The sequence below is a fragment of the Gossypium hirsutum genome, chromosome D02, assembly GCF_007990345.1.
Source record: "Gossypium hirsutum isolate 1008001.06 chromosome D02, Gossypium_hirsutum_v2.1, whole genome shotgun sequence".
NCBI lineage: Eukaryota > Viridiplantae > Streptophyta > Magnoliopsida > Malvales > Malvaceae > Gossypium > Gossypium hirsutum.
In genome coordinates, this window is record NC_053438.1 from 7393031 (window position 1) to 7409359 (window position 16329).

General features: G+C 31.3%; 1 protein-coding gene across 1 annotated transcript; it reads right to left on the reverse strand.

Annotated features, from left to right (window-relative positions):
* Positions 1–10636: 10636 nt before the first annotated feature.
* On the reverse strand, positions 10637–12533 carry LOC107908528 (protein DETOXIFICATION 55). Its single transcript, XM_016835710.2, has 2 exons — positions 12365–12533; positions 10637–12282 (listed from the first exon to the last, which is right to left on the reverse strand). The coding sequence occupies exons 1-2, from the start codon at positions 12410–12412 to the stop codon at positions 10849–10851; spliced, it is 1482 nt and encodes a 493-aa protein (XP_016691199.1). The 5' UTR covers positions 12413–12533; the 3' UTR covers positions 10637–10848.
* Between the last annotated feature and the right edge of the window lie 3796 nt (positions 12534–16329).

Genomic DNA, 16329 nt, shown 5'->3' on the forward strand with positions numbered 1-16329 from the left:
TTGCTTATTTATCTACGTACAAAGATCATTTATCCATTTTTTAGTAAGTGGATCGAAAAGCAATCTGATATATAATACTGGGACTATATGGTACTTTTATCTAAATTTTAATACAGTTTAATGATCTACATCTACATCTATACTATATTTGTATTTATTTATAATATAATAAAAAGTTTCATTAAATTGATATTGAGATCTTTTTTTTTTCCGTATAACTATAAGTGTCTTTATTTGTTTTATGATCTGAGCATAGTTTTGTTTAAATCGGGAGTGGTATTCAAATAAAGCCCTCTCAACAATGTTGACTCCAGAATTCAAACTTAATCTGTAACATCCCAAAAGTTTTGAGTTTTGATTTGTTAATTTTTTTTATAGATAAGTATTTGCTTTAGTGGTTAAATGATTTGGGTGTGAGTTGAGGTCATGGGTTCAAATTTGATTTTGGGAAAATTCAATTGTTTTTAGTTCCTAGCCTTATCCTTAATTGTTTGATTTATATTACATTTTCGATCAACTCATATTAGAATGAGCTTGTTGGTTCAAGTGGTAAGTGTTAGCTTGCCTTAAGGCCCTGTGTTTGAATCCTCATGTGAGTGAATGTAAAGAATTTTTGTTTCTGTGTGTGCGTGCCGGTTGTGTAGTAGAGGTTTGGTGGAATTGAAATTCTAACTGTGGTAGTTGGATAAGGATCAATGTACCAGGGGAGTTTTGATTTTTAATTTTAATTTTGTTTAGTTCCCCAAATCCCCTCTTCATTTCGACGTTCATTTTTTCTCCCTATTCTTTTGTTCCAAATCAAATTCAAGTGTTACTACTTGTTTCACAATTGGCATTGTTGTTTCGTTCATCATCTATTGTTTAGCCAATTTCTAGTTGTGGTTCGATTCGGTAAGTTATTGGGGTAAGTGTAGTTCTATTGTTTTTATGGTTGGTGAACAATTTGGGGTTTTCATTATTCTTGTAATAGAAAGATTTCTTTTGATGGTGTTATTTGTTTTAATGCTCAAATAGGGGAAGATCAAGAGGCTCGGGTTTGTCTTTCAGCGATTTAATTGCATTAGGAATTGCTGCGGACGTTGGGTAAGTGATTTTACCAATTTAGTATAGTTGCGGTTGTTTGAATGTTCAGTATGTTAGGAATATCGAGGATTTCAATTTCATAAATGGAGTGTTCTTTTGGTTTAATTCACTGAAGTTTGGTGTTTTTAGGTATTGGGATTCTCATATTCTAAGTTACTTTAAAATCATACTAACTGTGTAACGAGAAACTTGAAAAATAGCAAATGGCGAAAGCCAAAATTGGGGCCTGTCAATGCCACACTGCCATGTGTGACACACGGTCTAGGCTATTTTGGGTCGTGTGGACCACACAGGCATGTGTGGGTCGTGTGGGCCATACAGGTAAGGTAATTTGGGTCGTGTGGGGCACACAGGCGTGTGGGCCCAAAATTCAAAACTTTCTCCTTGGGCCATACACATCATCCCGATCGACTGTGGGCCTTTCGTGGGGTCGATATGTGATTATATAAGCTATAAAACATGAATTTTGTTAATCTATTAGTATGAAACTTGACGTAAAGACGTGTATAATATGTATAAGGTTCAGGTATTATGATGCGATATGTATGAGTTGTTATAAAGCATGTTCTACATTTGTTATATGAGCATGTATAATATGTAAATTCTGACATCTGTGATTTCCGTTTATATCTGATTATGGGGTGGGACATGTATAAGATAATTTCAGTTGTGTCCACATTTCCGTAAACTCGTTTTACTTAAATTTCCTTTATTCAAAATTCTGATTTGAGAGTTTTGTAAATTTTGGACTCTCTGGAGATTTGGGATTATTTTTGTTTTGGACTTTTATTTTAGATTTTTTTGGCATGACCCTCAATAAAACGACTTTACGAAAACGACTATTTTTCTGCAATCAACTGTTTTCGAGAAAACAAACTCGGTTTTCCAAAATATAATGTACTAAGAATTTTCGCTGCAAAATATTCAATTTATTTAGAAAATGTGAACAAACAACGGTTTTAACTAAATAAGTATGACAAACATGTTTTCAAACAAGACGTGTTTTTTTTTAAGATAAACGAAAGCTAGATTTGAATCCATTTTACGTAACTACTCTAGATTCGGCCATAACATCTAGGACTGGTTTGGGGTGGTACATAATCTAAATGCTTGAAAAAGAAATCCTCTTCAACTTCTTCCAAATACTTATTGTCAATAATCAATATGATCTCAATTAAGTGAATGGAATATTAAAAATATTTGAATATTTCCAATTATACAAAAAGTAACTATTTACTTGTTAAACAATATCTACTTTTTTATTCATCTACTTTTTATAAAATAACATACATATATTCAAATGAATGTGTCAAATGTTAATCGAACTTTATTTGAATATCATTCCGACCCGAACAATATTAAACTTAAATAATAAAATAGACAAATACATCTATAATTATATGGAAAAAATTCTTAATAGAGTGGCAGTAATGGGATTTTCTATTACATTCTTTTCCAAAAAACATCTTTTTACCCATTTTATTTATTCATTTATTGGATGTGTTATCATTTACTAATCACAATTCTATTCAATAATGAAAAACAAAATCCTTTCAATTAAAATATTTAAATTTTTTTTATATAATCTATTAATTTATATAAAAGTTAAAAGGGATGAATCTCAAAACTATACATAAATTTTGGTTTAATGTGTAATTTTATATATACAATTTCGATTTGAACCAATTCTCACAAATTATTAACACAATTATTGATATAACATCATTTTATGTTTATATATTACATACAAAAATAACTATGTTTATCTAATATAAAAATAAAATGATGTATTTATTCCTTTCAATGTGTATAATTGGATCAAAATTAAAGTTTCATTTATACATTTGAACTACAATCAAAGTTTCACATGTATGTTTGCACCAAATTAAAGTTTATGTATCAAATTGTATATTTAATCAAAGTTTATGTATAATTTTTAGATTTATCCCAAAATTAAAATACATAAAAACATTTTTATCATGTTAACATTTAATTTATATATATTGAGTTTTCATCTAATCAATTAGTAATTGTATAGATATGACATTGTTGGGAGGGACAGTCACGAACTTCAAACATGAACCGTGAAACGAACATGAAAAATACAAAAAAAATAGTTATACTGATGTAGTACCAATGGTGATAAAATTTATAAGTTTGAGTCAATAATTCTAAACTCAAATTTGATTTGACTATAAAAGTCATTAACTCGAGCTTATTCATTTTGAGCTCAAATTAATCTGAATCAGATTCGAGCATAAATTAATTTAAACTTGAAACAATTTAAAATTGAAGTAACAAAAATTAGAAATGATTTGAAAAATATAATAATCTAACTTGAAAAAAAATTTAAAAATTAAATCTAAATGATCCAAATTCAAAAGAATAAAAATTAAATCCATTCAAATCCAAAAGCGATTAAAATAATTTTAGAACTCAAATTAATCCGATCGAAAACTAACCAAATCCACAACTATAAATATGCTCCTCTGTTTCAATGAATAACTCACTTTCAGAATTTCAAAAAGGGCATAGGCTCTCACTTCTGGACAAAATGGTTTAATGTTAGGTGATGAAAGTCCTAATCTCTTCCATAAAAAGCATTACCTTTCATAACATATGAAGTAGATAAAAACCCTATGTTGCAAAGGCAATAAAATCAACTTCAATTGGTTCATATAATTTATTTATATATTTTAAAGAAGATATTATTAAAAGGGACATTCATTAACTTTGAACATGATCGAATTATGATTTATTTTTTTAACTAAAACTCGAAACACCTTTTTAAACCTAACCAACATGAGTGCACTCCGATAGACTTTTTAAACAAAAATTGAAAAATTGGGTATTTTTTAAATTGTGGAAAACAGAAAATTCTAGTTAATATCTTAGATTCTCCACCAACAACAATGGCAAATTTAAAGGGTAGGCAAAGGTCTTCCAAAAAATGAAAAGTCACAATCCAATCCTTTTTAAAATGATTAAATTAAAAGTTAATATATAGTGAATTTATACTTTAAACCTCTAAAAGAAATTATATTTGGTCCCATAAAAAATATGAAAATTATAATTCAGTTTCGACTAGCCTAAAAGATTTTTAGATTCACCTTGACCATCAATCTTAATCATTCAATTCATCACATGTATGAAAAGGAAGATAGATGGATAGAGATATGTGCAAAAAGGAAAGGACTGGTTGAAAATGAGTTTTAAAAGACATGTGCTAATTAGGTCTTGCACATGCAAATATCTCACATCACTTTAAAGAAGAAAATTAGTTAATTTTAGTCTTTCTTTTGGCTTTGCCTGGCTCTTTTTTGGGTACTTTCTTTGAGGGGGGCTTATCCAGTTGAGTTCCTCACTGGCATATGCACCCTTTCGTCATATCCCTATGCTCCTCCTTCGTTTTCATTACCTAAATGGCGTGTGCCTTGATGGACCTTGGACCAGACCTTGTCATTTTAGGTATTGTCCGGCTCAATCAGTTTTATTCATAAATGACATTTCATGAGTGAAATACCCATATTCTGAGATCAACTCTTATACTAAATTTCATGGTTTCGCATTAAACCCGGTTAAAAAATATGAAATGAGTGAAATGTACTAAAGGTCATAAGGAAGTACCCATTTCCTAAAGCATCGGGAGCTTATTTTCATATTTAAGTGATTGACAATTTATTGAATCAGATTTTTGGGTTGTGTTGATACTATGGATTGTATTTAACTCATCAATGAAGATTATATCACTTGAGGACAGGGGCAAAACTAGGGGGCTGGCAGGGGCTCAGCTCCCCCCAAAATAGAAAAATTTTCATTTAGGCCCTTAAATTTTTTTAAAATTTTAAATTAGTAAAGGTAAAATTACACATTGGCCCCCTAAATTTTTTTTGATTTAATCCTTTAAAAATTATAAAGATATAATGGTAAAATTGCATTTTTGCTATCGTAAAAATTACAATTTAATTTCGGCCCCTAAAAAAATATCCTTTACAATTGAAGGATCATATCAAATCACATTTATCTAATCTCTTGGGTCGAGGACGTTGAATTGGATTGGAGTATTTAAGACTTAACTGTCAACAGTCCTTTCTTACCTGTTTCCTATTATTTATATTGCATTCAACTAGTTTAATTGTTATTTAATAGAATTTGATATAGATCTTGATTATGTTAGCAAATCTCAAAAAAAAAAAATTTAGAGACTTTTATAGGTTATTGTACAAAGAATTGAGAGCAATTACTTAGTTCAAGTTAGAAACATTATTTGTGAGAGTGCATTTGATTGTAAAACTTGGTTGTTTTAAAAGCTAAGTTCACGGGTATGAATTTAGTGGTAAGAGTACCAATCTTCAAAGGTGCAAAAGTGAGGAAATTGTTACTAAAATGTGATAGATTTAAGTGCAAATGTAGAGAAATCGAACTGTATAAATAATCTTTATCTGTCCTGTTTTTTGTTTTTTATTTCACAATGCATTTTCTCAAATCATTTTTGCGAGCACTTCGCAACTGCTTCCAGACTAACAAACCCTTTATAAGTTGTGAAAAATTTTTAATTAAATCTTCTAAAAATTTTGAAAATTTTAATTAAATCCCCACTGTCTTAGACAGTGACATAGATGTCTGAAGTCTAATGGGTGCACCATATCTTAGTAGTAATCTGTCTCTGTCTGTCTGTTTCACTACAACTGTTCCATTCATCTATTTTTTCCCAAGGAATCTCATCAACTTGCAAAAGCTTTTATTCTTGCATGTTTTTAATTTTCAACTATCGAATTCAATTCTGATAGTGATGTACATAGGCAAATCTAAGAGCCAGCCAGGGGTCTTCTACAATAGAAAAATTACAATTAAGTTTTAACTTAAAAATTAATATATAGTAAAATTATATTTTAGTCCCTAAAAGTAAAAAAAAATATTTATTCAATTTAGACCAACATCAAATCAATTTCCATAAAAAAATTTATTTGATTGATACTTTAAAAAAAAAAACTCGATCAGCACTTCAGCTTGTAATACGAAATCATATGCTAGCTCTTGATTGCATATGAAGAAGAGATGATTCTTTCTAAGTAGGTTTAAAAATTCCATAATCTAAAGGAATTTGTGCTCTTTATCTAACCTTATGGTAGGGGAAAAAAAGAATAAGTTTCTAATTTTTGTTGTTGTTGAATGCATCATTTAATTTTTAAAGTTTTTCTCATTTTAGTCCTTCAAAATTTTTTTTTACCTAAACCAAGAACTAACGTTATTAATTGTTTACGGATTCAATCCTTTCATTGGGAAAGATTTGGTTGTTTTCATCCCTCCCAATGACTAAGAATCTCACCCTTGAAACCCCTTTTTAGGTAACAACCATCCACACAAATAAAAGCTCTACATTGTGGCCTAAATCCTTCCTTAAGTGCCCCAAAATACAAGCTCCTAAATTTTGGCTTTTTAGCATCTGTAGGTCTAAGAACCATAAGCTGAAAAGACCCATTTGGATTTGCTACCTTAAAGGCATATAAATAGTCTAACAACTTATTGAATTCATTATCAACTCTACCCCCTTATCTGTTCTAAACACCATTTCTGATCCTAGCTCTCCAACATACGTTCTTGTTTTGTTCTATATTCAACTCCTCCTTAGCTACCCTTTTCATCTCACACAATTTTAACTTAGGTTAAAGTCTAATCTTATTAAGAAAATGTTTACCTATGAACTGATAATTTCCTATTTCTATTTGGTTTTGGACGTTACATTGCATGTTCATTGACAAAAGTTTCAATCTTGAATTCCTCAACCCCCCCTCCCTATCTTTACATGCATAAATTAAAATGGGATAGTACTCACCCCATTGGAGCATATATAGATAGATACATTGAGGGCTAAATTTGTAGAATTTTTAGATTTAGGATCAAATTGATAGAATGTGTAACTATTGGACTGCTAAATTTGTTATTAAGCCAATAAAAAAGGCTCATGTCAACTATCCATCATTCATCTAACCACAACTAACGGAAAAGTGACTAAAATATCTGATTTCGAAAAGCTGAGTGATCAAATAAAAAGGATTAATAGTTAGATGACCAAAATAGAATTAAAGACATAATTGGGTGGCTATTTTGTAGTTTACCCAAATATCATTTATATATATTTTTATAATTAAATTTAAAACCTTAAAATTTATTGGTTAAATTTATAAGTTTAAGTGTTAAATGTACAAGTTAAAATCAATTGATAGCAATTCGAAATTTAACCAACTATAAAATTATGAGCTCAACATGTTAAACATGGAAATTAAAGTGTTAATATATATAGAAGTACTTGAAATTTTTGATTTATATTTATTTGATACTTCAATTTTTTTTTGAATTTAATTGGCATTTAAACATGAAAGTTGTAAGCCAAGTTGATATTTCTTTTAGATACTTAAAGTATTTGATATTTGAGGTGGCATTGACTATCAACAGCATGGTGACACACGGAAGCCTAACATTTTAACACGTGACAAATTTTTTTAAAAAAAATTTGCCATGTGTAAAAATGTGAAGCTGTCACGTGTCACCGTTCTATTAGTCGTCAATGCCATGTTAGCGTATTTTAACAATATTAGTCAAGTACCTAACAAAATTATCAAATTGGCTTACGATTTCCAAGTGTAAATACTAGTTAGATAAAAAAAAAAGAGTTTAGATATCAAATAAGTATAAATTGTCAAGTTTAGATACTTCCATATATATTAACCCAAAATTAAAACCAATACATAATAAATAAAAATGTCTAGTATATATAAAACACTATAAACAATCAATATTTTAAAAATCGTATCAGTAATCGAATCGATCAAATCATCAGTTTTTAATTTGATCTATTTGACCACTGGTCCAATAATAAATAAATAAATAAACGTGTTCAACCGGATTAACCACCATTTTCCTCGATATTCGATCTTTATTGATTTCGAACAATTTACTCAAAAACCAATCTAATCTTTTTATCGGAATTGATATATCAATTAATTCTTATACCACCTTTGACGTTGATACGAAGATGAAGTATGGGCCTGAAATTTTGCCCAGGCTCGGCCCGGGAAAAAAATAATAAGCCCGAGCCCGGCCCGGTCCGGCCCGATTTTTAATAAACACAAAAAAATATGTTTTAAAAATAAAAAAATAAAAAAAATATTTTTAAAGTATTTTAAAATTAAAAAATAAAAAAAAATATATATTTATTATATTAGGGCCGGGCCGGGCCCGGGCTAAAAAACTTGAGCCCGAGCCCAGCCCATTTTTTAAACGGGCCTCATTTTTTTACCCAAACCCATATTTCGGGCCTATATTTTTACCCGAACCCTCTCATATTTTGGGCGGGCCGTCGGGCCGGGTCGGGCCGCCCGGCCCATGGACAGGTCTAAGATGAACCCACTTAAGACCACTTTTTAATCTTTCAAAGTCTTTTTGTTTCCCGTTACTAAATACAGTAATTTACAGTGTTACAATTTAGTTTCCTGAAGAGGAAGAAGTGCCAAGTGTCATTTTCAGAGATGCCATGTACAAAACGTAACCCTTCCATGCAACTTGCAAGCTGGCAAAGCCAATTTGAACATGCTAACTCTTTATTATTTGCATAATTGACCACATGGATTTAAGAATTTACATCTGAATTTTATTAATTATGTAAATGATAAAAATGGCATATATTTATAAATAAATTAGCTGAAATTTAATATATAATATATTAGACATTTATAAATATATAAATTTATTAATCCAAAATATTTTAAGAATTTCAAATCCATTACTCAATTAAAGATATGCAATGAAAAATATATAAAAAGCTTATAATATTCTGAAAAAATATATAATAGTTTATAATATATAATATATAAATTATTATATATAAAAGAACTAAAAAGCATTTCTATAGTGAATCTAGATAAAGGTTATCCAGATGCATTTGAATCTAGACAATTATTTATCTAAGTTCATTCTTCATCTATTTTTTTTATATTTTTCTATTATTTATATATTTTATATATTTTTAATTTCAAATTAATATAAATAACTTGATATTTTATAAATAAATAAAAACATACAAACTTATCAAAAAACAAATCTAGAATGACTCTAGACATATGATTGTCTAATTTCAGATATATCTGGACAACTATCCAAATTTATTCTTGATGTGAAAAAAATATAATCTTTTATTAACTTATATATTTTTAAAGTTTTTAAATTTTTAAAATTTCTCTCCATGTGACATACGAGAGGCTACCACATGTCATCACTAGATTGGCTATCAATGCCACGCCAGTGTGTGAACCTACCAACCTATATCAAAAAAACAATTAAGGTGCTAACTAGATACTTTTGAATAAGTTCAGGGGCAAACTGCATATTAACTAAAAGCAGTCAGTACCGCACCAGTGAGTGTACCGTCTTTGTCTTCATACTGGTACGTACCGATACTGGCATATTTTGATGTACCATTTTAAGATTATCAGTTTTTTAAAATATTTTTTATACACACATATATATATATTTATAGTCTCATATTTAGTTTGTTGATAAATTATATGTACATGCAAATATATTTCAATTACATCCATATAAATATATTTATACGTAAATATAAGTTTTAAAATTATTAATTAGGTTCAATAATTTAATTTAATAATTTTAAATTTTAATTATAATGGTAGAAAAATTAAAATGGTTAAGAAAAAAAATTAAAAATTAATTTAAAATATCAAAATTTTGTACCAACCAGTATAGACCGATACAAGTCAATATTGATGAAGACGGGATGAAACACATTGAAATAGCCGAAATGTATCGAAATTTTGACAGAACGAAATATAAACCACTTGGTATTGATTTAGAATCAACCGATACGACTGGTACCAGTATGTTACCCACCACTATCATGTATTAACCCCAACAACAAATACTTGTGAAGCTTAGCGTTATTGCTTTCAATTGAAAAATGTTTTCTAGTTAATCGAGAATGGTTTGAAACTTGAGCTTTTTTCTACTTTTTTTTAACCTAAAACCTAAGCTATTTAAATCTTGCAGCTGAGTTAGGTTCCAGTTGGATTTAAGCAATATAGTAGAATGAGGTAGTCAGTCAATCTATGTTTAAATTTAAAAATAGGAAAAAGTAATTTGGGAGGTGAGGCCCCTATCCTCAATGTCCCCAAGTATACTTCAATCAATGTGTATGGAATCTGTATTTTTGTTTGAATGAACTAAATTAAACTCTGATTTTTTTTTTGTTTTGGGGCTAATTTTTGTTTGTTTAGGTATCATTATATTCTTCCTTAATTTTCCATTGGACCATTCATACTATAATTTAATTAATTTACATAATTTGCAGATCAAAAGTAGTGTAAATATTGATGTCTAAGTTCTTCTTGCTGATATATATATATGTGTGTCAGACAAGACAGGGGAATTCCCTTCCAGCTAGTTAGGTGGTTTGGATATATATATATGTCATATTTATATGATTATAGATGTAATAAATGTTATTAAAATAAATAAATATAGTGATTTACAAAGCTAATTGGTGTAAAATTCATGGACAAAGATTAGTGGGGACAATAAGAAAAAAAGACAAAACAAACAGGGTACATATGTAGTGAAGGCAAAAAGTGTAGTTTGAATTTGTCCTATTAAATGGGCGTATTTTAATGTTTTTTTTTCTTTTAAATATAACATTTTTGCTCATTTTTGAGAATCCAAATCTTTGAGAAATGGAACAACCCCTTCTTCACTTTAGATGATTCGGGTTTGGTCTCCATGTGCAAAATGGTCACTTTTGCTGCCCACCAAGTCATTTGCCTTCAATGATTCTTTCTCCCAATCTGTCTTGAAAATCACTGTTAACATGGAGACCACACATGCAACCTGAGCTGCTAATAGCCCATAACAGAGCCCCACGAACCCTACTCCCCATACAAAGCCTAGTACTATAGCCAATGGTGCACCCACCATGTAAAAGGAGTAAAAATTTATGGTTGCACCAATCCCTGGCCTAGCACTCCCTCTTAGGATCCCACAACTTGTGGTTTGTGGACAATTGGCTAGCTCACATAGTCCAATAATGGGTAATACAATCATGGTTAGCTCAATAACCTCATTATCCTTTGTGAAAACTCTTCCCCATGCTTGTCTTCCCACTATGGTCCCTATTAGTCCAAAAAATGAGGTCACTAAGGATAGCCCTATGGCTACTATAGCAGCCAATTTTGCCCTGGTTGGCCTCCCTGCTCCTAGCTCGTTGCCGACTCGGGTCGAGGCTGATGCACTGAGTGCCGTTGGCAATGTGTACATCAGAGAAGTTGTTTGTATCACGATAGCCGATGTTGCGAGAGCCACTCGGGGTTCGGATAAGTTCCCGGCCAGGATCGTCATGAATTCGTACCACCACCACTCTAAGCAAACAGCAATGCAGCTCGGTATTGCCAATCGAAGTAGAACTCCCCATTCCTTCCGGCCCATTAGAGCTGTTGAAGATAGAGACGGTAACGGAGGTGGAGACAATGGTGTTTGTATCGAATCCTCCGGGTCCACCAAAGTGGTTCGAGTATAGAACATGCAACAAAGTAGGAAGAAAAGAGTGTTGAAATTGGTGATGAAGGTGGAAATGGCAATCCCAGGGACACCTAATCGTAAACCGAAGGTTAAACCGATCGTGATTGGGAGATGAAAAACGGTCGAAACAAAAGCAGACCACATTAAAGGCCAACTTGTTCCTTTACTCCGCATGTAAATACGTAAAGGGTGAAGAAGGCTGTTGGCTATAAGGTCCGGTATCGCAAACTGGCAATAATGGCTGGCAACTTTGGTTATTTCAGGGTCTTGATTGAGGCTAAGCATGATAGGCTCAAGGTTAAACCATATCAAGCCAATAGGTATTGAAGCAAATAGTAACATAACAATTGTTCTTTGCAAAGTCAGAGATGCCACTAACAAGTTCCTTGAACCAAAAGCTTGGCCACAAAGGGACTCCATGCCAGTGGCTAGACCAGATAAGACCGAGTAGCCACTGATATTTGTGAACCCAATAGCCAGTGCCCCACCAGCAAGCTCTAAGCTACCTAGTCTGCCCATGCACACCACTAAGACCATGTTCTTCAAATAACCCACCAAGCTCATTGCTAATACTGGGAAGCCAATATCAGTTATTCTCTTTACCTCTTCCATCACCTAATGGACATAGAAACAAATCAAAGTCAGACATAGAAATGAGGAGTGTGTAAGAATGGTGAGTGTCAAAAAGACTTTTTACCTGTGGCAGTGTCGGGTACTTTTGATGAGATCCCTCTGCTTCAACCATATTTTGATTGGTGTTTTCCCGAGTTTGTTAAACAATATGGCAGCCAAAATTTACCGTGAATCAAACAAACAGTGATTAAGTGAGGTTGAAAAGTAGAACGTGATTGGGGGAAATGTGTGGGAATTGAGGGTTTTATAAGGGTCGTGGGGAGGCATGCAGTGGGGCATACTGTACATTTTATGTACACAATTGACTCCACACGTCCTCAAAATATGATCCCAGTTCTAAATTGTCATCTAAACTTCAATTAAAACGTCTTTAAAATATTTATATCGTATCAATTAAATTTTTTTTTAGCTTAGCTAGTAATATATGTATTAAATAAAATCTCAAATCTGATGCAGAACATATTTAAAATATATTGATCAAATTATAAATATGTATTAAAAAAATTTAGATATGATGTATTAAAAAAACCAAAGAAATAATCTTTCAAAATTTATTGACATTATTTGCTTTTTTTAACATGTGATATTCAAGTTATTCATAAAATAGATGTACGTGTTTACAATTTGATTTACGTGTTCTAAATACGCACTTGTATAACGCCTCATTCAATATTTAGGTTGACAGAAAGACTTAATTGATTCAATTTTGATGCTTCGATGACTCACCAATTTAGAATATAAGGTATAATTTAGATATGCTTGGTGGAATTAACCCATATAATATATGTAATTGACAGGGGCAAAGCTGCGAGGGGACGGGGATAAAATTATAAAATTGGAGAGAGGGCAAAGCTAAAGATTTTGTTTTAAAAGGGATTAAGTTGAACTATTAGTTTCAAATAAGGGCTAAAAATGCAATATTTCCACTTAGCTAAAAGAGCTAAAAATAAACAGTTTTTCATCTAACCAAGGGGCCAAGAACCCCCTCTATTCCCTTGATGATGGTTGAGTGTGTGTATACCAATTGGCTGTGTTTGAAAAGCTAATAAACAAAAGTGCATACTTTCCTATACTGCAATTATAGACACTCTATATATAGGAGATTGGGGAAAAAAACAAATACATTAGGCACTGAAACCTTATTTTAACCGTGCGATATTACCTCCAAGCATATTCCCAAACCCACTACAACACTTGTCATTTTCCCTAGAAAATGGAAACATACCCACATTCCATCGGCAAAATTCAAACAGGGACTGTTAAACTTACCCCCAAAATCTATCCCTCACGTTGAGAATATTGAAATTTTGGTGGCTGTCACTCTTAACCCCGGTCCTCACCATTTTTTTAATTTTATGAATCGAAACGAAATTCGAGTTTTATTGCTTTAATAAAGGAGTTTTGTAAATTTATTTTCCAAATATATATTGTTGGTATAAGGTCATGTTTTCAAATGTCGACATCAAGAATGAGCATTGGGAAGTTTTAAAATGATAAATAGTTTGTACTGGAAGCAATTTAAAAGGCCCAATTTTTGGGCGCATGTGGTCTTCCAAGTATCCATCGTAACATCCAAAAACTAATAAAAGGAGCTTAAACCTTCCACGTTTGCAATTGGAGCACGCTCCTTGTCTATTAAAGCTACTACAAACTACCCTATACCTCCTTTCTATATCATTATTTCCGTATTTCTTCCTCCTTCTTCTTCTTCCTCCTTTCATCAATCTAGCTATATGTTGTTTGGGTATATTATACCGATAATGTAAAGGTATTGTCTTCTCTAAGCGTCGTCATATTGAAAAGTGACAAATGGCACAACAACGAAGGCATTATGCAACACTATGCACTCTTGCTCTTCAACAACGATAATGTCTGCTATGCAAATAATGACTTCTATAAGAGGGGAATTTTTATTAAAATAAACTTGTCTCCATAGAATTTATTCATGCTGAATTATCTTTTTTTTATTATCAAATGATCATTTCATTCCATATAGGGAAAAAGGGATTACAAGCAAACGAAAACAAACGTATGGTAGAAATAAGGCCACAACCCAACTGCAAACAATAGAGAAAGCAATAAGGGGACATAATCCCATACAAGACAAGGACCCAAAAGATAAGTAAAACCTAAAACTCTTTGAAGGAGAAAACGGTTCTCCATTACTTGAATCAGGTCTCCTGTCGATAAGTGGGAGCAAAGAAAGATCCCGTACTGAATTATCATTTATTAGATCTGGGTCGAAGTTAGAAAATATTTTAGGGGAGCGAAATTTCATTATATATTTTTACTATCGTAAAAATATAATTTCACTATTTTAATATCTATATATTTATAATTTTTAAAAGATTAAATCAAATTTTTTTCATTCTTAGGGGGCCAAAGTACAATTTTACCTTTACTAATTTAAATTTTTATAAATTTTAAAGGAACCTAAATGAAAATTTTTTCATTTTAGGGGTCGGGCCGCTGCCAGCCCCTGGCTACGCCCCTGCATTAGATATTAAAAAATGTTTTTAAATTAGTATATAATTTTATATTTAATTTCGAGTTGAGTCAATTAAAATTACAAAAAGACCTTTTCTAAATTAAACTAACAAAAGGAATTAAGGTTAAAATGTGCTTTAAGTCCCTACACTTTTAGTACATTCGAAATTTAGTCCCCATACTTTTATTTCAAGGAATTTAGTCCCTCTACTTTTCAGATTAAAAAATACAAGTCCAATTGTCAATACTGTTAAATTTTGTTATTAAATCCAAGTTCATTACAATGTTTTTTTTACTTACATGGCTACTAAGTTAATATTTTTGTTATTTCAAAATGTCATACCAACAAGTTTAACAAAAAAAAAATTAACGGTGTTAACAATTGGACTCAAATTTCAAACTCTCAAAAGTAGCAAGACTAAATTTCAAATGTACTGAAAATGCAGGGACTTGTAACATGTTTTATCCAACAATAGACTAAAAGAAAGCCTCTCCATTAATTGTCAAACACTTTTACAGACTATACCAATTAGAAATTTTCTTTAATGAATGAACACCCATTTGATTAATAATTGCTTTTGCCCTCGGATATTTTCGCTAATGTTTGTTGAACCTAGCATCTTCCATTAGTGCTTATAGAAAAAGCAAGCTTTGAAGAAGCTTAAACCAAACTTCAATCACTAAACTATAAGGAAAACAGTGGCTTGTCACACTTAGATGAAACCATGCATGTGCTATATATTCTAGTTACACCAAATGAGCTTCAAAGGAATCAATCTTCATCCACAATTATGACACCAACTCCTAGTGATGGTGTCGACAAAATGCAATATTTCAACCAACCCTTTTCTTTTTTGTTTTTCTTTCTTTCTTCCCCTTTGTCAAAGATAGGGTTTCATACCTTCCTAGCCAATGCCTGCCAACGAATATTGTGTGGGGGAGATGGTGATATGAGAGAGACGTGATGGGTAGTTTTGGTTTGCGAATCAGAATGAAAGTTAGGGGATGGTAGAGATTTATATTCGAGACGTTTTAGATATTTTGTTATGGATCGAAAAACAAACATAAAAATATATTGATAGTCTACCATTCTTAAGATTAGGACAATATGCAAAAGTGATGAAATAAACAACTTTTTAACCTCCCCTGATTTTGTAAAATCCGTATGGTAAAAGAACTTCCAATAACCATAGAAACGGAATTGGGAATGCTTGTGTCATTTGGGACCGTCTACTTTGCAATTCTCACTCAATACGAAAAGGAAAAAGAAAAAGAATGTTACCATCAAACTCTCTTCTAAATTTTTTTTTGGTGAAAAATGAGAAGATACAACTAATTAAACTAAAACAAGGAGATTATCTGTAAACAATTGTAGCCCTTCCCCCTATTAAAAGTTATTTTAGCCATTTGAACTGCTTCTACGTTTTCTTCTCTAGGGATGTATTCAAGTAGGGGTGAGCAAAACTCGATTCGACTCGAAAAAATCGAAAAAAAATTCAAAATTTCGAGTTAAACGAATCGAGTTATTTGAGTTAATCGAGT